The 25,605-nt window shown below is 56.2% G+C and overlaps 1 protein-coding gene across 1 annotated transcript in view; it reads right to left on the reverse strand.

The window, feature by feature from the left end:
- RPTOR (regulatory associated protein of MTOR complex 1) overlaps positions 1-25,605 on the reverse strand; it is a 207,455-nt gene that overhangs the window by 152,465 nt on the left and 29,385 nt on the right. Inside the window, exon 5 of the mRNA XM_058704930.1 lies at positions 16,960-17,135. Coding sequence (XP_058560913.1) covers positions 16,960-17,135 — 176 coding nt within the window. The remainder of the gene's footprint in view (positions 1-16,959; positions 17,136-25,605) is intronic.

A 25,605-nucleotide genomic window follows, 5' to 3' on the forward strand; every position in this document is an offset into this window, starting at 1 on the left:
TGTCCCCACACAGTGCTGGCCTCTGCCCCCAGCCACAGCTGTGTGGAGGGGCCCGGCCAGGCCAAACCGTCTGAAGGCGGGACCAGTGAACGACAGCTCAGGACAGGCAACGGACTGCCGCGCGTCTGTCTTCTGGGAAGAACAAGTTATGGGCAGCCCCACGTTGACCACGTGTCCCCGACGGGCGGCACATCCATCCCCTCTGCTCAGAGCCCCCGGGGGGAAGGGTGGCCGAGCCGGGCCTCACTGACTTCCAACAACGTCCTCGGTGCACAAAGTGCCCCCCCCCCCCCCCCCCGGCGCAGGCCTCCAGCAAAGCACCGGCATAAATCACAATAACGGGAGGCCCTTTCCAACAGGCTTCGCGCTCAACAACCGGCCAGGGAGCTCCTGTTCTTGAGAAAGAACAAGAAAAACTGGCCCATAAAAAGGAGAGACATTTGCAATGACTGTTCCTCCCGCATGCGCAGAAAATGCTGCCTCCACGACCAGCCCACACGCTGGACCCCACGCCCCACGGTCACCGTGTGCGACTCGGCCGCCGCCGCAGGGCCAGAAACACCTTCCGGTCTCGGTGTGGGCGGAACCCCCGCGGGCCGTGTCTCTCACACGCCCTGGGGTTCGGGTGGCAGCACGCAGGCCACCTGCCCGGCCCCCCCCTCCGCGCCCACGCCCGGGACGGGGGTGTCCTACCAAGAAGGCGCTACCAAGAAATGCTTTCAGGCCCTGCATTTCTGAGGCCGCTGCAGGGTCATCGCAGCAGGAGACGGGGATAAAGAACAGCCTCGGACAGAGCGCCTGGGCCTGAATGCCGTGTGGCCGCCGCGCCCGTCGGGCCGAGGTCCAACTCCCCCGTCCCTAGTTATCTTCACGCGCCGGACGAGGACGACACCCCACTCCCAACGGCGCCCCTGCCGCGAACGAGCTGCCGCCTCCCCGCCCTCCGCCTGCTCTTCTGTTGTCTTGTGGGGGTGGGGGGACCGAATGTAACGGCACAGGTGGTGAGGAGTGTTTCCCTGCTCGGTACGCGGCTGAGGCCCGTCGGCGCTCGTCCCGTAAGGGAAGCGTGCAAATACGCCCGCGTGTGCAACATCGTCGTCCTGTGGGCTCCAGGCCTCCACCCGCGTGTGCCCGCTGTGCGTGGGACTGACCAGAGAGGCTGCGTTCACAAGCGATGATGCGTCATCCTGAACCCTTCATCTTGTAATTCATTTCGGCAAAAACTTAGGTTTGCACCAGAACGTCCACCGGTAAGGGGTTACAGAGGGGCGTGAGGACGCTAAGAGACGCAGGGCAGCGCGTCCTTGATGGCACGGTCTCCTGGCCTCGGCCACAGGGCAGTTCTGTTCACCCCACGGGGACGCAGGGCCTCCCGGGTTGGGCCGGCCCAGCGGTGGCTCCGTCAGCCTGTCTCTGGCTGGGGAAGGCGGGGCCCGTGGCCTTGACGGCCTGCTTCTCTGGAAGCTTCCACAGGCACCTTAGGGTGGCCACTCCATCCCTGGGCCCGGCACCAGCCAGGGCAGTGCTCCCCCTCCCCCCCGCCCCCGTGTGTGCCACCTGCCCCTCAAGGCCTCCTGTGACGTGCCGACTGCTCCCCAATCCCGTGGGACCTGCGCCCTCAGCACGGCCGACGCTCCGGGAGCAGGACGTGGGGTCGATGATCTCGACTTCCCAGTCTCACTTCTAACACAAGTTTTCGTTTTAAACCATAATCTCCTCGCTTGAGCCCATGCCAGCCCATCAGGCTACTGTGCTCTGCTCATCTTTCCTCCCCACGCCCGCCATGCAGTCACGCCCGTGACGCCCCGACTCTACAGTCTGGCTCGCCTGCCTCCCCTCCATCCAGCGCCCGCCATCCTCCTCCCCAGACTCAACACCCACATTGAAGGCCTACCTCCCTGACTCCTTCCGGTGCCCCGAAACCCTCACAAGGCAGCCACGTCCCCCCTGGACCCTCTCCCTCCTCGACTAGCTCTCCCACGCCCCCCCATCCCTGTCTTCCGTCCCTGGTTCTCGGGCTTTTGAACTGGTCCCCCTTGGCCGGTGTCTCCCGGCCCAGTTCAGTCCAGGAGCCCCTCAACCACTCCCACTACACTCTGCCCCCGTCCACAATGTCCTTCTCCTCTGACGGGCCGCCACCCACAGAGCGACCCAAATACCTGGGTTTCGGCGGTTCGGGTTCTTATCCCACCTGTGTGTCACTGCCGTGACGTGTGTGACTTGACCGACTGGCTTCCCTCCCCCCGGCCCCGTGCCCACCTCAGCAGAGGGTCTGGCGTCCGGGCTGGTGCCACCTGCCGCGTCCTGCTAAGAGGGATGATGCGTGGCTCCCGAATCTGGGGTGCGGGTGAACGCCTGAGTGCTTCCCCCCGACAGGATACCGACCCCCCCCATCCACAAATGCATGGAAAGAGCCAACAAACCACACAACCACCTTCCTTCAGTGTCACGTCTTCCCTCACGGACAGCAGCCGACGGTCTCCCTTTCCCACTCAGCTTGCGTTAACGCGGCCCTTACTGTCGACGGCGGCTCCGACAGGCCCTCTACAAGTGGCACAGGTGACCACTGACTCCCTGTCAGCTACGGTGGCCTCTGGAGTGCTCAAGCGGAGCGCCCTCTCGTACCTGAGCGGGCGTGTGGCATCTCTGCGCTCCCGGTCCCCGGCTGCCTCCCTTCCCGCCCTCGGGATGTGCTCCTGCCCTCTTCTCCATTCGCGGCCTCTCTGCCATCATCCCAGCCCGGCGAAGCCGCGGTAACGCATCCCACTTCGGGCCCTCCCTCTCCCGAGCCCCTTCCTCCCGTCGAACACACCCGCACAGCTCGTTTGCCTGAAAGAAAACAACAGACAACCAGCAGCCCACGTGATCTGGTAAGTCGTGCGTGCGCCGTTCCTTTCCTTCCTCCAGGCTGAGCTAAGAGTCTGTGTCAAAGGCCTGCCCCACCTCCCACTGGGCTCAGGCCTCCTGTGTCGGGACCCCCTTCCCGCCGGGGCCCAGGGCGCGGTGTTCTCCGGACCGGGAGACTCTTGACTCACACCTGCAAAGCGCACCCTGTACTGACTGCGGGCGGGGCTGCGGAGGGCCGGCCGGGAGCCCCCGCGGGCCATCAGAGCCACCGCCAAGGCCACTCGGCGCTGTGTCCGCACCGGGACGCTGCCCCGTGCCCACGCCCGTGCTCGTTCCCAGCAGGGCCTGAGCCGCCCTACTGTGGACCCGCGTGCACGTCTTCTAAATGGGACCCCGGGTGGCACAGAACAGATGCTGCCTGCAGAATAAGACCGCTCCTGAGCCTCACCTCCGTGGACCTCGCCCTCTTTCTGGGCTCACGGTCACCATCCCTTCCCTCAGACTGCGGGGTCTTGCCGTGCTGGACTACTCACAGTGGGCCAAACCCGGGTTCGAGCCTAGGGCCCGGACAGGATCGTCTGCTCAGAATGCCGTGGCCACCTTCTCACTGATAGAACTGACAACACACAGCCAACATGATGCCGCCCGCTCCGAGGCAGGCAGAGGGACGCTGGTCCTTCTCTCCGCGCCAAGAGCAGCACGGATAAGGGAGCTGTCCCCCTGCAGACTCTCTCCGGCTGGCGGGCAGGGACTCCGTCTCCCAAACCTGTGCAATGCAAGGACTTCTACGGCCACCTGGAACCGAACAGGCATTCCAAAGAAGCTGTTACTTCAACCGCAGAACACACAAGCGTGGGGCTGTTCCAATGACCGGCTGACAGTGCTGAACACCCGTGCCCGATGCCTGGCCTCGCGGCCGCTTTAACGGGCCCTCTGTCTCTGGTTCAAACTGTTCCATGTCAAGTATATGCACACCAGGGGCACAAGTGACAAGGAGCAAGAAAACCAAAGAGGCTGACGTCCTGCGGCTTAATTCACACCATTGTAAACCCACATGCACGGGTTGCACATGGTCCCATGATTCTGGAATTCAAAAGATGCTAGTCAGGAGGGACCAGGAATCCCATCTAAGCACAAGAATGAGAAAGAAATGGCTTCTGCAGGAAACCAAGTGACTGCTGCTCCGTGCCCACGGGAGTCGCGAGCGTCCACTATAAAATGTGCAGCCATACACATTAGACCTTTGAAAGCGACGCGGCTTCGTATCCCCGATTACACACGGAGACATGTGCACACTTGGCCGCACATACCAGATAAGAAGTCAAAGCACCGTTACAATGGCCCAGAGGTTTCGTAAGAAGATACAAACAGGCAAATAAATAGTTAACAGGTCATTGTTCTCTCAAACGTGAGGCTAATTCAGTTGCTCTGCAGGTAGGATGTCAAACAGGGATGAAAACGGATTTGGAACATAGTGACGATGGCATCTGAACATCAGAGGACAAAGGACTTTCTTCCCATTGGCCAAGGATGACCAGGAGGGCGTGGAGGGGTGGGGAGCGAGGCTGGCGGGGCAAATGCTGTTTTAGAAGTATCATTTCAGCCCAAGCTGACTTCCTGGAACCACGTTGATGACTCTGCAGCACAGTGCGCTGAACCGCACATAATCTTTATCTTCTGTACGTTCCTGTTCTGTTAAAAGAACACGCCGTTCGCGCCTGCTATGCCACGTCCTCCACCCACGCTCCACGCCGGCGCATCGAACTCTCACCAGACTCCTGGACTCACAGAGCCGCCTGGGGATCCCGCCTGAGACAACGCATCCCCTGGTTCTCTCGTTAGACAAACACTGGAGGAGAAGACAGGATGTGAGCCAACAGTCAATTGCCGTGAGCTAAATAAGCTCCGACATGAACCAAAATGAAAAAGGCAACCGCCCTTTAAAACAGAATTCGTTCCAGAAAACACTCCTCTCCAGGAAATAAGCCGATTTCCCAAATTTGGTCAAATAGGTCAATATTTAGGCAGTAGCTCTGAAAACACTATGTCTTAGCTTGTAGCATTATGGATCTCACTGAGCCTCGGGACAGTACTTGAGTGTGGTCAGCTGATACTGAGGACCGATTGAAGGAGACACGATTTGAATGCAGGTATTTCACAAAGGGCCGTCCAGCCAGCGTGGGTCACATGCGTGACCCTGTGAAGTGTCCTGAGGAACTGTCCAGAGCCCACGACTCGGGGAACGTGCTGTCGCTGGTGTGTACCTTCTCTTCTATTTTTCTCCCCTTCACCCCCAACCCTTCTCAACACCCCCCAGGCACCCATGTCTATTAAATGTACGTCCTTCCATATTTTTATTTAAGCATATGTGTAAACGTATGTTCATATGCCTATTTTGCATTTAATTCACCAAAGAGTACCGTGGCATAAATCTAAGCCTGTTTCTTATTTCTACACTCCACACTATGCACTTAAAACCACTTAGATCAACTTAATTCGGTGCAATTTGCATACAGTGAGACGCACCCGTTTTCAGATCATGGTCTGAAGCAGCAGACAGATGTGTCTCACCTGCCATCACCCCGGCCCTGAATCTGCCCCAGCGAGCCCCACCCGCTTTATCTCGCTGTGGTCAGCCTTTCCCGGAATGTCTCGGAATCATGAACTGGGCACTCCCCCTGTTCATCCGCCAGTCATTACAAGGTTTCTGAGATTCACTCATTCTGTCTGTTATCAACAGCTTGTAATATTGCATGGACAGACAGCAATTTGATTATCTGTTCAGCTGCTGATGGACATTTGGGTCTTTTCAGGTTCTGGGTATCATCAATGGAGCTGCTAGGAACATTCACGTGCACGCCTTTCTGTGGACACAGGTTTTCTTCCTCTCGGGTCACTGCGTAGGCATGGAACTGACGGGCTGTACGTGTAACATTATTAGAAACGGCCAAACGGATCTCCGAAGTGGCTGTACTGTTTTGCATTCCCGTTGGCAACACATACCACGCATCCTTCCTGTGTCCGTCAGCCATTCCCGTATCTTCTTTGTAGAACATCCACCCAATCGTTTGGCCATTTGTTTAAAATCTGGGTTGTTTTCTTGAATTTTTAAAGGTCTTCCTATATTCTCTATGCAGGTCTCTGTCAGACAACGTATTGTAAAGGTGTCTTAACAGTGTCTATCAAACAGCACAAGTTTTTAATTTTAATGAGCTTCAACTGATCGATTTTTTTAATGGTCTGTGTTGTTCGGGTCACGTCTAGAAAATCGTCAATTTCTCCTATGTTTTCATCTACAAGTTTTATAGTTCTACCTTGTGTAAGATCAGAAGTTAATTGCTTACAAGGTTGGGGATTTTGTTTTTCCTGAATGAACAGCCAATTATTCCAGTACCATTTGTTAAAGAGACCGTCCTTTCCCCATCAGACCACCTCAGTATCCTTGTCCCAACTCAACCGATCATATACGTGTGGGTCTACGTCTGCACTCTGTGGTCCGTTCCGTTGGTTTATGTGGCCGTCCATGAGCCAATGCCACAGTCGTGATTACTGCGGCTCGATACGAAGTCTTGAAATAAACCAACGTGCCTCCTTTTCGAAACTGTTTTGGCTACACACTTTGCATTTCTACATAGGATTTAAAATCAACTTGTTGGGGTGCTCGGGTGGCCCAGTTGGTTGAGCATCTGACCCTTGAATTGTTGGCTCAGGTCATAATCCCACGGCTGTGGGACTGAGCCCCGAGTCAGGCTCCGTGCTGAACGAGGAGCCTGCGTAAGACTCGCTCGCTCTCGCTCTCTCTCTCTCCCCCCTGCCATCCCCCCTTCCCCCCTCCCTGCTCATGCTCGCTCGCTCGCTCTAAAAGAAACAAAACAGGAACTGTCAAAAATAAATAATGATAAAACCAAGTTGTCAATTTCTTTAAGAAATAGGATTCTAACTGGGATTGAACTGGATATACAGACCAAGTTGAGCAGATCTAAAACGCTCGTTGTTTTATTCTCTAAGCACAGTCTAATCCTCCACGTACGCTGCGGTCATTCTCCGTGACGCTCCGTGGCTTCAGGCGCACGGGTCCGGCACGTGGTTTGTTACCTTCATCCTCAAGTCATTTCAGAACTTTGATGACACCGCAAATCATCTTTAAATTTCAGTTTCCAAGCGTCTGTCAATAGTACACAGGAAGGCAACTGATGTGGGGTGGGGTATCCATCTGATGCCCTAGAACCATGCTAAAATGAATGAGTTCCAGCCACGTCTTTGTAGGCCACTCCTGAGTTTCTAGGTAGACAATCATCTTGTCTGTGAGTAAGCAGCTTTATTTCCTCGCCAATCTGTATGCCCTTTTATATTCTTCTGGCTTCGCTGCCCCGACTAGAACGTCTTCTAGCCCGATAATAAACAGTAGTGGTGAGAGTGAACATCTTTGTCTCGTTTGCAACCTTCTGGGGAACACATTTAGCCTTTCACCGTTAAGTACAATGTTAGCTACAGGCTCTCCTGAGATGCCTTTTATAAGCTTAAGAGCGTTCGCCTCTATTGCTAGTTTGCTGGACTGGTTTGTTATGAATGGGTGTCAAATTCCGTCAAATGCTTTTATGCGTCTATTGAGATGATCATATGGTTTTTCTCTTTAACTCTGGAAAAGGAGAATGAATACATTTATAGTAAGTTGTACCTTACAATGGATCGCATGTAGTGGTATGCATATGGTAAATAAACAAACAGACCCTGTGTTCCTGAGATAAACCTTACTGGATTCTTTCTCTATATTCACAGGCTTCATTTGCTAATATTTTGTTAAGGATTTATTTATTTTGGAGAGAAAGAGAGAGAGACAGAGCTTGAGTGGAGGAGGGGCAGAGAGAGAGGGAGACACAGAATCCGAAGCGGGCTCCAGGCCGCGAGCTGTCAGCACGGAGCCGAACGCGGGGCTCAGACCCACAAAGTGCGAGATCATGACCTGAGCTGAAGTCGGGCTCCCAACCGACTGAGCCACCCAGGCGCCTCTTTGTTAAGGATTTTTATATCTGTGTTAATGAGGAATCTTGGTCTGTAAGTCCTCCTCCCCCCAGCCTCCACTTTGTACAGTCTTTGTGTGACTCTGATCTTGGGGGGTCAAGTTAGCCTCTGGAATGAGACAGGAGACGTTCCACCTCCTCTATTTTCTGAAAGCGTTCATAGAAGAATTGGTGTTATTTCTTTCTTAAACATTTAAGAATTTATCGGTAATAATATCTGGGCCTGGAGTTTTCTTCGTGAGGCTTTTACCTGTAATTCAATTTCTTTATGACGTATAAACTCTCCAGATTGTCATTTCCTTCCGTGTCAGATTCAGTAATTTGTGTCTTTTACGGAATTCACCCACTTCATTTAAGATGTAGAATTTACTGGAATAAAGTCCTTCCTACTTAAAAGGATCCCCTTATAACCCTTTTAATGCCTGTGGTGATGTTCCCTTTTCTACTTCTGATATAGGTAATTTGTGCCTCTTTTCTGGTTTTCTCGACCATCCAAAGAGAGTGTCGACAATTTTATCGAGCTTTTCAAGTTTATCAGGATTTCTAGATTGTTTCTGGAGTGTTTTCTGTTCATTATTACTCTCCTTCTTAAAAATTTCTTTTCTTCTACTTATGGTTAAATGTGCTTTTCTTTCTCTGGTCTTACAGAGAAAGGCCATACGTTGTATACTTTTCCAATTAAAATCTACAAACACCGTTATGATTTTGAGATCAGTAATTGCTGGTGTATATAAACCAGTTCACTAACTACTTGCAGCTTACCTGATGTTTTACCCACGATTCCCGAGTGCTGAACCTTCGGCTAGTGTATCTCACAAGCTGTGCAACAAGAAAGGCCCAGTGCACGTCTCTAAGCAGACTTCTGGAGGCATTTCCATGTACCGCTAAGGAGAAACGGCGCTGCAAATTAAAGGGGCGTGTAATTTACCACGAGATGGGGGGGGGGTGGTCTCAGATACGTCCGGGGGCGAAAATGTGCATCCCCCAATCAATGAAGTATGACAGATGATCCATGCTGTACGGGGATGATTACACAGTTTTGTGTTTTTCCACTACTTACTTATCTGGCCTTCCTGGCGGCCAGGGCTCCGAGGCCGGCAGGAGTGCCAGAGAGAGTCCTCGTCTGCTCCCGGCCTCGACGGGAAGCTGTCTCAAGTTGCTGTGCCAAGCATGATGTCTGCCGAAGAGCCTGGGGTAGCCCTTCCCCAGTTAAGTGAGGCCCGAAGGCCTTCACTGAAACATGCATCTCAACTCCCTCCGTCGTCATGGCCATCGAAGTGAAAGAAAAGGAGCCAGACAGGCACGAGTACCGGGGAGAAAATCACAGCAGAGGAGAGAGACAGGCAGGTGCCAGACAGGCGGGCGGAGCACGCGGCAGCCTGCAGCGCCCGTTGGGGCTTGAAGCCCGGCTCTCTCGTCCCCGTCCCTGCCCACGGGCCCGCTGCGAGGGCCGACTGAGACGGTTCCTGCGGTGGCCCGGATGCCGTGCCGCACCGCTAGCTGCTCTGGCCACCGCGATGGTGACGTTCCAGCCAAACGTAAGAAAGAGTCGGACAAGTCGCAGCGACTCAGCAGAGGAGAGAGGGCGGACACCTCAACCCCGGACGGAGAAGAGCCAAAGAGAAGTCAGCCGACTCGTGGCGCAGAATTTCGGGACGCAGAGAGGCCCAGGCGCCGGGGCCGGAGCTGAAACTGAGAGTGCTGGTCCGACTTCGTATGGAGACGGGGGCAGCCCCAAGACGCCCCCTCCTGTCGTAGAATTCTGGAGCGTTAACCAGACGTGCTGGGGACGTGGAGACGCTATGACAGGTACCGGCTGCCTCCTCTCTGCAGACTGTGGCATCTCCCCCGGCTCTATAAGGGGGATGTTTGTTTTTCCTTAGATTTAACCTTCGTTTCCTGACTGTACGTACTACATCTGAGCCTGCTTCAGCTGTATCCCACGGGCAGGAAAAGCTCTGCTAAACCGTCACTCAGCTTCGAGTATTTCACGATATTCTTTACGTTATATCCTCTTTAATCTAACGGTTTTAAGAGTAAGATTTTTTAGCTTTCAGGACTTTTTTCCCATCTATTTTTCCACTACTGAGCCCCAACCGCGCTGCACAGTGGTCTGAGAACAGAGTGTACACGGTGTGGACTCTCCGGGGTTATTCAAGCTTCCCCTGTGGCCCAGCACACGGTTGTTTTTGTGACTTGTCCACGTGTGCCAGAACGGTGTATCCCGTGTTTGCCTTTGTTACACCCAGTTAATCAATCCTGTCACTGAAATCTTATCTATCTGGCTTACTCTCCAACTCCTGGGCGCCTCGGTCCCTTTATTCCTGAGTTGCTGCTTCCGTCCGTGGTTCTTTCCGTCCTCATCATACACGGCTCGGGGCCACGCTGTCGGGTGGGTGCAGAGTCCCATCCGCGTGTCTCCTCGTCGCCTGCGCTTTCCCGCCATAAAACACTGCTCTTTGTCCCTTTCGACGCGTCTCATCTCGGGCTCTGCCCTGGCTTACTAAAGCTGTCACTTCAGCTTTCGTTCGGCTCATGCTTCTCCTTTCATCCTGCGATTTCCAGCCTTTCAGATGTTGTGTTTTAAACACGTGTCCTGTGGACGAGGGGCTGCTTTGCCGTGTCACGGGGAATTTTACGGGGCACAGAACCCCTGTCCTCTGAGAGACGCGGCTCACGCAGACCACCGCTCTTAGCGCAAGACTTATTGTGGCCGCTTTGTTTCACACTTTCTGTTCACCGTGCTTTTCTCTTCTCTTTCTTCTACCTTCCTTTAGAGGGAAGAAATGGTCTCTCCTGGTGTGAAAATGACACCTTCTATTCTCATTATTCTGGTGGTTCTGTCTCCCATGTCAGACCAATCGCACGCGCAGTTTCCATGACCGGTACCGTAGCCGTCTTCGACTTCCAACTCGCACTCCGACCTTCTGGCCTCTCCCTCTTCCTCTGTGTCTGGGGTGGGCCCAGCCCTCGCTGCCCTCCGCCGCGCCCACCGTGCTGCTGGTCAGCACACCTGCTACCTTCTTTAGCCCATCGGTGACACTCTGCATGCCCCGTATCTCCGCCTGAGCTGTGTCCCTAACTGCCTGCCTCCTCCTCACGTTCCCGGTGTCACCTTCGCTCTGAATTCTTCCTCTGCCTTCTACAGGTGCAGGCTACTCCCCAGAGGACAGCTGGTCACCTGTCCTTCCCTGCCTGCCTCCTTCTGTGCCCATGAGGGACGGTGTGGGGAGGAGCCACCGCACGGCCGGAACGCCTGCCCTCAGACTGCCCTCGCCTGCGCCCTCCCGTCCTCACCTACCCCGCCGTGTCCACCCGGCCTCCTGTCTCCTCTCCCAGTGGTCTCTACCGTCCCCAAGGGTCCCCACGTTTCTGGCTCGTTGCTGAATGGACTCCCCACGGGACCCATCAGTGTTGGCCCCCGTGGCAGCCCAAGGACTAGGTCTGGGGTCGGAGCCAGGGAGGGGGCGGAGGGGCCGGGGGTCAGCAGCCCTGCCGTTCCCTCCTGTTCCGCCGTCTCTCCTAGCAGCATTCGCCAGGTTTCTGCGTGTGGAGCTCTGTGACGACGTATCATGGCACTCACATTCACGAGCACGGCACCGGACCGCAACGGTCAGAATACGTGGTCCAGTCTGGAGGTGGGCACGGGACCAATCACGTGACCTGACGGTTTCTGGAAGCTCCCGTGGGGCTTATGCAGCAGGACCAGAGTGTGGCTGAGGCCGTACTGTGAAGGCCTCCCGAGAAGAAAACCATTTCAACTAAACTTACCTACTACTAAGGCCCAACACACAGAGCAAGGCGTTTTACTCCCTGATGTGTCTCCGTGGCCTCACTCTCTGGGAGGGGCTCTGACTGTCTCTGCCTTCAGACATGAGAAGTAAGGCAGAGCCATCGTATCCAGTTTTTTAAAAGGAACTAAAAACCTGACAACACACGAGCACTGAATGCTCAGGCAGGAAGTTTGTTCTCCAGCAAAGAAGCTGTATTTTAGAAAATTCTAGAGAGAACCATTAACCCTATCATCAAAAACCAGCAAGGATTTCTGTCTGTAAAGGTAACTCTGAGTCTTGGCCGACTCTTTAAGAAAGACACAAAGCAAACGTCACAGGCAGGGTCTGTGATGGGACAGGCACTGCCCTCTGCTCAGCCCGGCCGGACACACAACGGGGGCCTGGCGCCTGGGCCTCTCTGCGTCCCGAAATTCTGCTCCGTGAGTCAGCTGACTTGTCTTTGGCTTTTCTCCATCCTGGGCCTGAGGTGTCAGCCCTCTCTCCTCTGCTGAGTCATCACGACTTGTCCGACTCTTTCTTACGTTTGGCTGGAACGTCACCATCACAGTGGCGAGAGCAGCTAACGTGACTGCACGGCGTCCGGGCCACCGCAAACTGCCGCGTGCTGAGCTCCACCCGCCTGCCTGGGGCCTGCCTGTCTCCTCTGCCTCCCTCGCTGGGTAAACACAGGAGGGCAAGACTTCCCGTGCGGACGAGTATACATTAATCCGGTGTCATTAACATTTAAACTCCCTGAAATTCCTCAATTTAATTGAAAGGAGAGAAACACGTTCCTTGACCTCTATTCAAACCAAAATAACGTCTATCATTTTCTTTAATAAACAATACGATTACATGCTGCACAATGCAATAGGCATTAATCTAGTTTATAGCAAATTAAGTGCCACTGGGTTATAATTTTCAGTAGTACACAAATATAGCCACAATAAATTTAAAATGGAATTCTGCCACCAAAGACGCAGAAAAAGCCAAAAGAAAACCTGTATTTTAGACTCTTGTACTACGTTGATATACATGCTGAGAAAGCTAATCACTTATATAGGGAATGACGTACTGGCTCGTTTCAGAATTACTGACATTATCGATTTCTGAAAATAAGAAATACTGAAGCAAAACACGAAAAGCAAATCCAAAAACCAGGTTTCCCAACAACGACTTCATCACCAAATAAGACTCACAAATACACTTGCCACCAAATACGACCACACACGCGTTTCGTACGTACAAAGCAAGGCTGTGGTACGTTCGTAAAGCACACGGTACTCTTCTCCATTGTGCCTTATATAGTGAGTGAGTGCTGCTAAAAACCATCGTCTTATTCACACAAGAAGGAAGGAGGGAGGGAGGGTATTTCCTGACCAGTAGATGAGGACAGTGGTCTCACGCACACTAAGATTCTGGTTCCATTCTCAAAAGCACGAGCTGGCTAAGTAGGGTCCAGTGGCTGTTTTCACAAAAACAGTTTTCCGGGAACACAGCTCCTCTCATCTGTCCACGTCCGGACGGCTCCCCCACACCACCAGCAGAGCTGGGGTCTCGGGCACCCAAGGCCTCAGCTATTCACTATCTGGCCCTTTACGGAAGAGAGAGGCGGACCCCTATCCTCGAGTTACTGTGGGCTCTCCTACCTTTGCTGACTAGCATCCTAAATGCCAAAGCCCTAGGCTTTGGTTAAATAAAACAGGGAACGTGGATAAAGTGAAATCTTATGCGGTCATGACAAATGGTGTTTACTAACAGTTTCTAGTGGTCTAGGATAAATTTATTATAATGCTGAAGATTAAGTAGCAGAAACTGCAAATTTTAGCCTCATTACATCCGTGCAGAAATGTACACGCATAGAAGTAGACTAACAGGCAATATAGCAAACAGGTAACACTGAGCGTGTTGAAGTTGGTAACATCTTGCATAATCATTCTGTTTTTGCATTTTTTAGAAATGTGTTCACCTCTTTTGAGAGAGAGTGAGCGAGCACACACGCGCCTGCACGAGCAGGGGAGGCAGAGGGTGGGGGCCAGGGTGGGGGAGACAATCCCAAGAAGGCTCTGTGCTGTGAGCGCAGAGCCTGACGCAGGGCTGGATCCCACGGACCGTGACGGCATGAGCTGAGCCAGTCAGGCGCCCTTCTTTTTACTTTTTACAAGTTTTCTGCAAGGAATGTACATCCTACTTTAAGTTGGAAAATACTGACTCTGCAAATGAAAAACCAAACCTTAACCCTGGAAATACGAATGAGCACTATCCACCAGGCTGTTTTCCTTTCTCCATTTAAGACAAGCTGGTGGTTTCTGACCGGTTGTTACAAACGAGCACACGTTTCACCTGACGAGTCTTCCAAGGATCGTGGTCTGTCGCCGTCACGGGCTAAGGACCGCGCAGCCGCCATCCGATTCATCCGTTAGGCAGAGAGTGGCTTCCCGCGAAGACAGACCCGCCGGGCAGTGCCCGACTGTTCCAGACGCACCCTCCTGATGACCACCGCCTGCAACTCTGGCGCGCTGATTCCGAAGCCCCCCCGACGGGAACCATGTAAGTTGCAGCCGCTTCTCCCTGTGTTTCCCACCAGACGTTACTTTTACAAGCTTTAGTTACAGCCTCACTCCCGACAGGATTTCAGGCAGCTCCCGAGACAACGCGTCCCGTCGCGGCGGAGTGAAGCCCGTTCCCCGATCAGAGGGCGGGCTCGACGGCACCAAGCTGTGAGTGAGGGGCGCCAAGTCCCTCCCGACCAGGGTGGAAGGGAGCACGTCGGGGACACGGGCGAGGACATCCGCCTGCCGCGGGGGCGGCGACATGGGCAGGTGTGGGGGCCGAAGATTCCCGCTCAGGCCCTTTTTGCTTTCTTTTCCTTCCTCCCTCCCTGCATGCATCTCCACTCGCCCGCCCGAAAACCCTCACAAATGCCCCGTGCCAGGCCCAGCAAACAGCCCCGGCCCAGGGCGGGCGGAGGCCTGGGCACACCTGGCTCCTGGCGTCATTCGGGAGTCAGCGCGCAGAGGCAGCAAGGGCAGGAGACCCTGGGGGGAGAGGCAGGACAGAGAGTGGAAACGAGGCCCGCCCCCGGGACAGTCCAGGCGCACGTGTGGGGGCTACTGCCCGCAGACCTCCGCCTTCCCGCTTTCGCCTTGGAGCGGACGGGGAGGGATCGGACGGGGACCGGATCGGGCTGGGAGAGTAGCTGCCTCGGCGCTCTTATCAAGTCACGTTCCCACGCAAACACCCCCCGGGCTCTCCCCGTCAGTCCTCCGCGTCAAGGTCAGGGGCTCGGCATTCAGAGCAACCCACGTCCGACGCCGGTCCACCCCTGACCTCACCTACACCTCTTCAGCTTCCTGGGCCGATGACCTGCTCTTCTTAGAGACGCGCGTCACCCCTGGAGCCGGCGGGGCTGTGAGCCGCCTGTCCGCGATGCCCCTCTGCTCCTCTTCAAACCCGGCCCCCTGCGGGGACCCCCATCGGGCTGCGTCTCCCCCAGGATGCTTTCCCTCGTCCCCCTGGCCCTCAGAGATTCTCTGTCCCCTGGGCACACGGGAGCCCCGGCCACGCTTGCCCGCGACACTCAGGCGCCTCAAGGCAGCTTGTGTCCTCGGCCAGACTGTAAATCTGTGAGGACAACTTCGCGTCTCCTATGGCGCTTAGTGCGGGTTTTCAGGACACAGCGGAGCTCAGTTAATTATTTCCTGGATGATGAACAGAATCACGTTAAACGGCCCTTCCCCCTCTCCTGGCGACCGCCAAACAGCACCGACAGTTACGGAGAAAAACTCAGGACCGGCCTCGTGAATAAAAAGCCTCGTTGAGAGAGTTGCGCCCGCAGGGGGGTGGGTGACGGTGCGGAGCCCGCGTGTCCTCCTGGCCTGAGCTTCCGCTTCTTTCCACGTTTGGAGAACGTGTCCGTGTCACCCTCAGGAAGCAGCACCTCTGCCGACCTCTCCCTGCACACGGGAGCGCCCGTTTCTCTCTGTGTCGCCTGCCCTCTCTGTTCCCTCCTGCGGCCGCCCTTCCAGCTGATGCGGGCTGCGGCCCCCTCTCCTGCCACGGATCCCTTTCCTGCCACGGATCCCACCTGCCGTGTTCCTCCTTCCAAACATCATCGTTTTCCTACCTCTGCCCCCACCGGGCTCTTCCTTAGATTCCCGCTTCGCAGTCCTGCCTCCTGCTTCTAGAGTCTTCCCTCCTTCATCCCCGTCCCGTGCACACAACTTGCTTGGGGCCATTCCACAGCTCTGTCCCGCGCTGGCCGTGCCCCTCAGGGTCGACCTCTGCTTCTCGGGGCGCAGTGGGGGACCTGTCAACTGGCGGTTGAGCTGGGCGGCTAGGAGCCCCTCTGGGCAGCTCCCCCTCACTGCTGACCCCTCACGGGGAAGTCACCCTGCAGGAGGCTCTCCCTGGGGCAAGCCCCAGCCCTGGGATGCGGGGGGCGGGGTTCGGGGGGGCAGAGGGGAGCTGCTCCGCCAGCCCAGCATTGTCGACCTCACGGGGGGGTGGGGGGGGGAGGGGGAGCTGGGCGGACTGGGAACACTGCTCTAGCTTCTGTCCAACCAAGCAGCTCCGGCCCTCAGGGGTCTCCCCAGGGGCCTGTTGCTGAGCTATTATATTAGCCCCCAGGTCCACACGTGTCTCAGCTGCTTCTCTGGGCTCGTGGGAAGGACCGGGGGGTCTGTGGGTTTGTGTGCCAGGCCGCCCTCGGAGAAAGCCCTGGAAAGGGCCCACCCAGCAGACAGTGAACACCACCCACCAGCTGTGTGCTTCCCCTATGCCTCCCGGACGTGTGTCCCTCTCCCGGCTGGACAACAGCTAGACAAGCTTCTCAGCAAAACATAAAATGGAAAATAGAGACTAAAAGAGCAACGGGACGGCCGGCAGCAGAAAACGGGCAAACTGGGTCTGGGGCCAGAGCACCCGCGTCCCGTGGCAGGTCCCGCGTCACTGGCGGGACTCAAGTGCAGGTTCCACCGTTTGGAAGGCCCACCCATTTCCTCAGTCGTGCTCTGGAAAGTTCTGGACTTCTACAAAGACCAGAGGCAGGAAAGAATTTGGATTTCCTGAATCAACTGAAAGATTAGACTCCGACTGTAGCCTGGGGCGAAATGGCTCTTCTCGTCACAACGGCCTTCCCTGCGTTCAAACGCAAGCCTGTGTTCCAGAGCTACCGGTGTGCAAAGCTCACGCCCTCGGGTGTCGGGTGTGGAGAGGGCGCACCCGGATACCACAGAACGGCCGGCCGCACGCGCAGTTCACACCCGTCTCGGGATCCCCGTGGGAACCCCAGGACGCGGCGGGAGCCACTTACTTACCAGCGCAGGGCAATTTTGATGGGGGTGGTGAGGCAGGACGTGAACAGGTCGGCCGGGAGGTCGGGGATCATGGGCAGGAGCTCGTTGGCCTCACAGGCTGCCAGCTGAATGCAGTTTTTCATGGACGGGGGCAGGGGCATCTGCGCGAGCGGGTGGTTCGGGTTAATGGCAGCAACCTGCAGGGGGAACATTAAAGGCAAAGAGCGGCTTAGGGGTCGTGGAGAAGTGCAGGGTCAGCTGGAAATGTGGCCCCAGACGAGACGCGAGGCAGGCTGCACACCCTGGGTGTTTCTGAGGCCCTGCAGAGAGGCCGCCGTGGAGTCCCCTGGGGCGGTGCGGCCTCGCGCTCGTTACCAAGGTCCCTCCCCCGACACTGCGAGGCCGGGTCCCTGGCACATCAGTTCTTTACGGTTTTCCGTGCGCAGCTCCTTCCTTACTCTGATCATACCAACGTCCAAGCATAGTTCCCTCCAGGGCTCTTTCAGTGTCTTGTCTGTTTTAAAACTCAGTCTCTTGTCCGGCATCACTTACTTTGGTGTGTTTACTGACACGGGGTGACGTCCAGCCTACGGGGTGAGCAGCACCGCCACCACCCAAGTGCAGAGGGCGAATCTGGGCGCGGCAGACCCACTGACCCGGCACAGCCGGAAGCCTGGGGAGCACACGGCCCCTCGCCCAGCAGTGGGCCGGCTGGTCTCACGCTCCCCTAGCCTCATGTGACATCTCCAAGTCCTTCTAACAGGCGTGTTAACTCTGCAGTCAGGGAAGAGGGTTTTTCTGTTTTGTTTTGTTTTGTTTTGTTTCGTTTTAATGCAGAATTTAATTTCTCTTTAGGGCAGGGAAAGTAATATCTGCTTGGTATTTCCTTCGATGAGGTTCTGGAAGGCAGGGGCACCGGAAGAGGGGCCTCCAGCTCACTGAAGTTTTAGGAAGAAAGGCTCCACGTAATTACTGCCGATGGTGAGGGTGCACACATTTCACTTTTGACTAAATGAAATCTAATTAAGAGTGTCAATCTAAAATGATGTGATGCAGTAAAAAGTTTTCTTAAAAATCACACACAGGACCGTCAGACGCGAGGCCTCCGCGCACCCTTGTGAAGAGCGGCAGAATTCACCGACGTCTGGGACCCTCACTCAACCGAACCCGCTCCCTCCGCCACGGCCTGGGAGACCCTCCCCAGCTGCACCTCTGTGCGGCCCGCTCACCCCACCACGGGTCCTGCTGCCATTTTCAGGGACGCCGCCGGCCGAATGCGCGAGGGCTCCCACGGCTCACCGCGTGGAGCCGGGGCAGGGAAGCAGAGGGCGGCCCTCCCTGGGGCTGGGCGCAGGGGACAAGGAAGGTGCGGACAAAACGTGCCCACTCAGGGCCGCTGGAGGGGCTTCACGTCTCCCGGGCTTCGGCGGCCCTGAGTGATGATGTGGGCCCAAAATGCCGGTTCTGTGGGCCAGCACAACGTCCAGTACCTGGACACTCACTCACCAACAGCCCCGACCTGCGCGGAATGAAAACTATTTACCGCGGGTCATAACCCAGCCTGTCTGCAATCCAGGAAGTGAAGCAGGGTGATAGCTCCCAGGCGCCTTCTGACCCCGCCCCGCCGTGAGGACTGGGAGCACGCGGGCCCCGCGGCCTCCTGCCACCTGCGGGAGTCCTTGGGTGACCACCCCAGAGCGGCAGGACTCCTTCCTGTCCCCGCAGACCACGGCTGTGCGTCGTGCCTTGCTCGGACGGGCTGAGCGTGAATCTCAGTGTTTGCTCCTCGCGGCTGCACAGTCATTGACGCTTCTCAAGGCTCTGTCACGTTCACTATTTCATTTGCTTTTCGAAACGCCCCCCATGAGGTACGCCGTGTTTCCATTTTTAGAGATCTTCCGCGATGAGGACACGGCGCCCCCAAGGACTCGGTCGGCGCCTGGGTCGCGCAAGCACGAGGCTGCTCCCGGTCCCCGTGCTGCATCGGCCCCCCCCGCCCCGGGACCCCGTGGAACCCCCAACCCCGGGGCACAGACGGGGCGCCCCGCAGGCTCTGCCCACCAGCCCCCGCGCACTCAGATCCCACGCCCGCGAAGCCGCGCTCACTCACTGGTACGCGGCACAGTGCCGAGGACGTGGGCCGTCGTGATTGCTGCTGCTCAAACCCTGTTTCTAATCTCAACGTTTCTCAAATGGGAGGTGGTGAAGGTTGTGGTTTCATCAACAACCCAGTCCACAACAGGAGCACTAAGCCCAGAATCCGTAGAAATTCTACTAGACCTCATAACAAGGGCAATTAAAATTTTTAATTAAAATACAACTTTCAGAAGAATGGGTTTTCTTCCTTGATCGTGGTAAGACACAGATAACACGAAATCGACCACTCTAACCATTTTGAGCTCATGGTTCAGCAGCACTGAGCACCTGACACCAGGCTGCGGCCACCAGGCACTGGGTTTTTAAAGCAAAGATGGCAGACACAGCAGATCCACGCCCCAAATCCTCTCCTTGGCTCCCGCTCTCAGCTCAGCACGACGGGGCCCCTGCTTCCCAGGGGAGACGGGCTCCCCGGGGCCACTGTGACAACCCCGCGCAGAAGGGCCACGGGTCCGGGTGCCAGGTGGGTTGGCAGCCCCTCAGGCCCGAGTCTCAGGGAAACGTCAGAGGCTGGGGCAGGGACGTGGGGACGCTCTGAGCCTCGGCACTGGGTGCGAGCGCCCCCTCCCCGGTCCCGGAACCGGGCGGCCAGGCTCGGGCGGGCCGGGCAAACCTCCGTGGAGTCCGGCGCGGAGAAGGGCAAGCACAGTGGGACTTCGGTGGGAAGATGCTGCTGTTACGTACAAACTAGATTCCACACTCTTATTTTCCTTTGCAGAGAGCTGTCCATTTTCACAGCGGAGACGCTGGAGGTCCGCGGGTTTGAGCTTTCTGGTTCACGATCTGATTCCCCGTTAAGCTTCCTCTCTACCGGTGCTGGGAATAGACGCGCAGGCCCTTCAGCCACAAGTGCGGACACCGGGGCTCTCCCACGCTTGCTCCTCCGTTGAGCACCTGATCTAACGCCTCTCGGGAGGGGAGCACTTAGTCACGCCAACGCCACCCACAGGGAGCTCAGGAGGTGGGTGTGCGCAAGCCGGCAGCCGTGGCGGAGCTCGGTGGGCTTCGCGAGGCCTCCGCGAGGTGTGCAGAAGTCTGTTCGGTCTGGTCCACAGGCGGTGCTCCCACCGCGCTGCCGGGTGGCGAGGCAGAGCAGGGCCTCCGTGCGACGCTGTTCGGTCTGCACCTCGTGTCCCCCCGCACCCCCCAGCATTTGGCTCAAAGCCTGGAAAGTCCTGAGGCTCAGGAGGCGCTCCGTGGACGCCAAAGATGGACGGGAGGCAGGTACACGGAGAAACGTCTTTATCCCAAGTACATCTACTAGAAATGAAATTTCCCAATTAAAAATGGGCATTGATAGAAAGCCCGACCCCTTCACAGGCCCCGTGCAGCGCGGTGTAAACGGGGACCATGTGGCAGGTCTAGCCGCTGACGGTCTCAAGCAACCCGTCACAGCTGTTCAGCGGGAATCCGGCGGGAAGTGCGCCGTCACGGCCCCTTCCTTCCCACCACGCCGCCGGGCGCACAGAAGGCACATGAAAGCTCTACTTTGGGGATAATTAGGATCCGAAACATTTTTTAAATGACACTCAAGGCAAAGGATTCCACCAACGAAGCATCACTTCTCAGGCTCGCTGACCTATCTTAGTGCAGGGGTCATTTCCCACACATCGTGTTGCTTTTGTATTTATCCAAGACGGTGGCCTTTTAATCGAACTTAGTCTTTGCAAACAGCCCGCGTGCAAGGGAACGACTCCCTCAGAGAACCCCAAGAGCCGCCCAGGCGTGGACGTGAACAGTGCCAGCTGGGAGCCGGCGCTCACCCTCACCGAAGGGCACGCCCGACACGCACCTCTACCCAAAGGGGTTTCTCCTGGGGAACCTAGGGACTTGAACACAAGAAACATCTTTGACTTTCAGAGCTCACTGGAGCCTTCTGGAGGATTTGGGAAGGGTCCAGAAAAGTCCTCGGATGGGATGCACGGCAAGCAGACCCAGCAGAGGCATCTGCTGACTGTTCCGCACGTGTGGGTCGCTGGCGCTCGGGAGGGCCGGGAACCGCTCCCTCTGCTCGGTGCGGCTGCTGGGGGCCGTGGGGGGGGGGGGGCGGCAGGGGGAAGGGGCTTCTCTCGTTTTCCAAATAAAACTCTGACATCGTGCAGCTTCTTTCTCTCTTTCTCCACATACAGATACTCACACGAGACAGGAGTGAGCGCGCTGGTAATTCCTGGCCTCCAACGAGGGAAGTTCTGAGAATAACATCTACCCGGCGACAAGGCCGTTTCTGGCTCGCAGCGCTTCTCTTCTCAACTCAGCGACGCCCACTTCCTAGGGACGCGCAGGGTTCAGAGAGAGACGGATCTCTAGAGGACTCCGTGTGCTGCTGGCCCAGCTCCCTGCAGACAGGAACGGGGCCTCTATCACGGGACAGACACTGCACTGAAGACGGCAGGGAAAAGTAGCGGCCGTCACTTTCTATACGTGACTTACGGGAGTTTATGCGTAGCAGGCAGTTAAGTAATAACTTCACAGCCAAGCGGTACCTGTGGCTGCGGGCTACCTGTTCCCCAGAACGGGAGTCACTTTCACTGGAGGAAGGCCACGGAGGAGCCCTCGGGGCTGCCCTTCAAAGGGCAGAGGAAGAGCCCCTTTACAGCAAGCTTCTCACAGTTGCCCCGAGAGCTCGCCCGAACGAACCACCAGAGCTTGAAGCCATTTAGCTGTTAGCCACCGGACAGTTTTGAAGGTGCTCCGGAGTCATTCTGGGCCTCAGTGAGGATGCTTCATCAGAACGTATAACCAAATTCTACTCCCAGAGAGTCAGCAACCGAAGAAAAGGAGATACTGAGAAATTCCGCACCCTTCCACTTCAAGAAGAGAACTTCTGTTTTTTGGCTTTATGAACACTGCCTGTGTGAACATATGTTTTCAGTTCTCTTGGGTACGAGCCTGCAGGGGAATCACTGGGTCACACAGCGGCTCTAAGTTTAACATCCGAGGAGCCGCCAGGCTGGCGTCCAAAGCGGCTGTGTCACCGTACGTTCCCGCCAGCAGCGTGCGGCCTCCTGGTCCGCCACCTCCTTGCCAGCACTTAGAATTACCCACCTTTGTTCTAGCCGGCGTGGTAGATGTGAAGCACGCCTCGCTGTGGTTTGGACTTCATCTCCCTGGCGGGTGTCGGCGTCCCTGTCCTGCCTTCTGGTGAAGTGAGGACAGAGGGAGCGGACACCCCACCCAGCCCAGCTTCTCATCCTGGCGGGGAGACAGTCTCCTGCCAGAAGTATGATGACAGCGGCCGGTTCATCACAGACGCTCTTTAGCCAGCTGAAGACGGTCCCCTCCAATCCTGGTTTGCTAAGAGGTTTTCCTTTTTTAACATAAAAGCGTGCTGGATTCTGTCAAGTACTTTTTTTTTTTTTTTTTTTTGCATCAATTGATCTGACCATACGGCTTTTCTTCTCCGGTCTGCCGGTGCGCTGGATCACATTAATTGATTTTTTTAACTATTAAGCAAGGCTTGCCCAGCTGGAATGAATCCCCCCACTCCCCCAGTCGTCGAGTGTAACTTTTTATAGATTGCTAGAACCGATCTGCTATTATTTGCTGGAGGCTTTCTGCATCTAAGTGTGTGAGAGATAGGGTTTAAGTGTTTTGTTTTTGGTTTTTTTGTTTGTACTGCGTGTCCCTTTCGATATCAGGGAAATAAAATGCCCTCCCCTTTCCACCTTCTGGATGAGCTCTGTATACAACTGGTGTGAATGCTTCTGTAAATGTTTGGCAGAACTCTCCAGTGAAACTACCTGGACCCGGAGACTTCCTTCTCAGGAAGTTTTAAATTACAAGGTCAACGTCTTCAGTGGTTATTGGACTATTCACATTATCTACTTCGTCTTGGTCGGGTGTGTGGATTTAGAGGAAACGGCCCACGGCTTGAAGTCGTCAAACTTATGAGTGTAGCGTTATCTACATATTCCCTTATTATTCTTTTAATGGCGGCAGGATCCCGACTCCGCTCTCCTTCCCTGTTCGTCGGCCTGGCTGTAGGTTACTGATGATTCCTGAGAAGCAGCCTTTTGCTTCATGGATTTTCGCTGTTTTCACTTTCCATCATTTCTGCTCCTACGGCCGTTATTTTCTTTCTCCTGGTTACCTTGGGTTTATCTGGTTCTCCTTTGATAGCTTCTTGAGGTGGTGCTGCGGTCTGAATGTGCATGCTCCCCCAAAATGCTGCCGAAATCCTAACCCAGAGTGATGGCGCTGGCAGGTGTGGCCTCGGGAGGGGGACACGTGCCTGAGTTAGGGAAGCCCCTTCCACCGCGTGAGGACACAGCGAGGGGCCCCCGCCAGCCCACGCTGGACCCCTTGTCTTGGGCTCCGGCCTCCAGAGCTATGAGGAACGCACTGCTGTTGTTCACAAGCCCTTCTGGAGTCCCGATGGACTAACACAGGTAGGAACTTCTGACCCGTTGCTAATTTTTCTCCGACGTGTTTCTGTTGTGTTTCTATCACTGACTTCTGGTTGATTCTACTCTGGTCAAAGAACGTACTGTCTGATTTCCATTACTTCACGTTTGTCGAGGCCCGTTTTACGACCCAGGACATGCTATACCTTGAGGAATGCTCCCCGGACGCTTGAAAAGGATGTGTATTTGCCGCCGCCGGGTGCGGGGCTCAGTAAGTGTCAATTCGATCCTTACGACTGACACTGCAACACAGACAATTGTTTTGTCTCCAAAAGGAGACGGTTTCATTTTCTCTTCTGCAGTCGCACGCCTCCTGTGTCTTTCCTGTGCTATGCTGCACACATTGGGCTACCATACACAGCCGGAGAGGAACAGGGACGGTGACCTGGCCTCTGACCTGCGTGTGAAGAGGCCACCTGTCTGCTCGCCCCCCAAACCCCGGGTGGGCCGGCAGCCTCCCACCTGCCCTTCTCCTCCAGCATGGCTCTGTGCTCAGCCTGTTTAATGCAGCCATTTTTCTGGCTACCAGAGAAGGCCCACTGCCCCGGGCCGCGGAGGTCTCTGCGAGAGATGCCTGGCCATTACCTCGGTTCCTTGGGCTCCAGCCCAGTGGGCGGTGGGGAGATCCCGGGGGAGGGAGCAGGTCAGGAACAGGGTCCTGCACTGCATCCCAGGGTGCCGGCCGGGAGCTGAAAGGATTAAACTCTAGATTTACCTTCGGAGAAGCTCCCAGTTTTATGATGGCTGCAAATAGTATATTATATTCATGAATCTGGATTATCATTTGTTTTTTTTTTATGTGTCATGCACGCCATTCCAAGAACAAGCATATCTGATGAATCATGAACGTATCAAAAGAAAATAACTAAAGGGAGTTTATTCAGATGTATGTTTACCTACGAGGCCATATCTGTAAATATTTCCTGAACATCTACCTCAAACGAGGCAACCCTGACAGGTTTACATAATAGATGTAACTTACAGCCGACAACGCCAACAGAAGAGACACTGCAAAATGACATATAATTAATTGTCAAATTATCCGTGTAACACAGTGCTGCATGCAGTCAGGCCTGGGGAGCGTCCAGGCCGGGGGGTGGGGAGTGTGCAGACCCGGGGACCACCTAGGTTGGGGGAGCATCCAGACGTGGGGAGCATCCAGATCCCGGGGAGCGTCCAGGCCAGGGGAGCATCCAGGCCGGGGGAGCGTCCAGATCCCGGGGAGCGTCCAGACCCGGGAAGCATCCAGGCTGGGGGAGCGTCCAGACCCAGGGAGCATCCAGATCCAGGGGAGCATCCAGACCCGGGGAGCGTCCAGACCCTGGGAGTGTCCAGACCTGGGGAGCATCCAGACCCGGGGAGCGTCCAGGCCAGGGGAGCGTCCAGATCCAGGGGAGCGTCCAGACCCGGGGAGCGTCCAGACACGGGGAGCGTCCAGATCGAGGGGAGCATCCAGACCCAGGGAGCGTCCAGACCCGGGGAGCGTCCAGGCCAGGGGAGCATCCAGATCCAGGGGAGCGTCCAGGCCAGGGGAGCGTCCAGATCCAGGGGAGCGTCCAGACCCTGGGAGTGTCCAGACCCGGGGAACGTCCAGACCCGGGGAGCGTCCAGGCCAGGGGAGCGTCCAGATCCAGGGGAGCGTCCAGACCCAGGGAGCGTCCAGACACGGGGAGCGTCCAGATCGAGGGGAGCGTCCAGACCCAGGGAGCGTCCAGACCCGGGGAGCGTCCAGGCCAGGGGAGCGTCCAGATCCAGGGGAGCGTCCAGACCCGGGGAGCGTCCAGACCCGGGGAGCGTCCAGACACAGGGAGCGTCCAGATCGAGGGGAGCGTCCAGACCCGGGGAGCATCCAGACCCGGGGAGCGTCCAGACCCGGGGAGCGTCCAGGCCAGGGGAGCATCCAGATCCAGGGGAGCGTCCAGACCCGGGGAGCGTCCAGACCCGGGGAGCGTCCAGACCCGGGGAGCGTCCAGGCCAGGGGAGCGTCCAGACCCGGGGAGCGTCCAGACACGGGGAGTGTCCAGATGCAGGGGAGCGTCCAGACCCGGGGAGCGTCCAGACCCGGGGAGCGTCCAGGCCAGGGGAGCGTCCAGACCCGGGGAGCGTC

The sequence above is a fragment of the Neofelis nebulosa genome, chromosome 16, assembly GCF_028018385.1.
Source record: "Neofelis nebulosa isolate mNeoNeb1 chromosome 16, mNeoNeb1.pri, whole genome shotgun sequence".
NCBI lineage: Eukaryota > Metazoa > Chordata > Mammalia > Carnivora > Felidae > Neofelis > Neofelis nebulosa.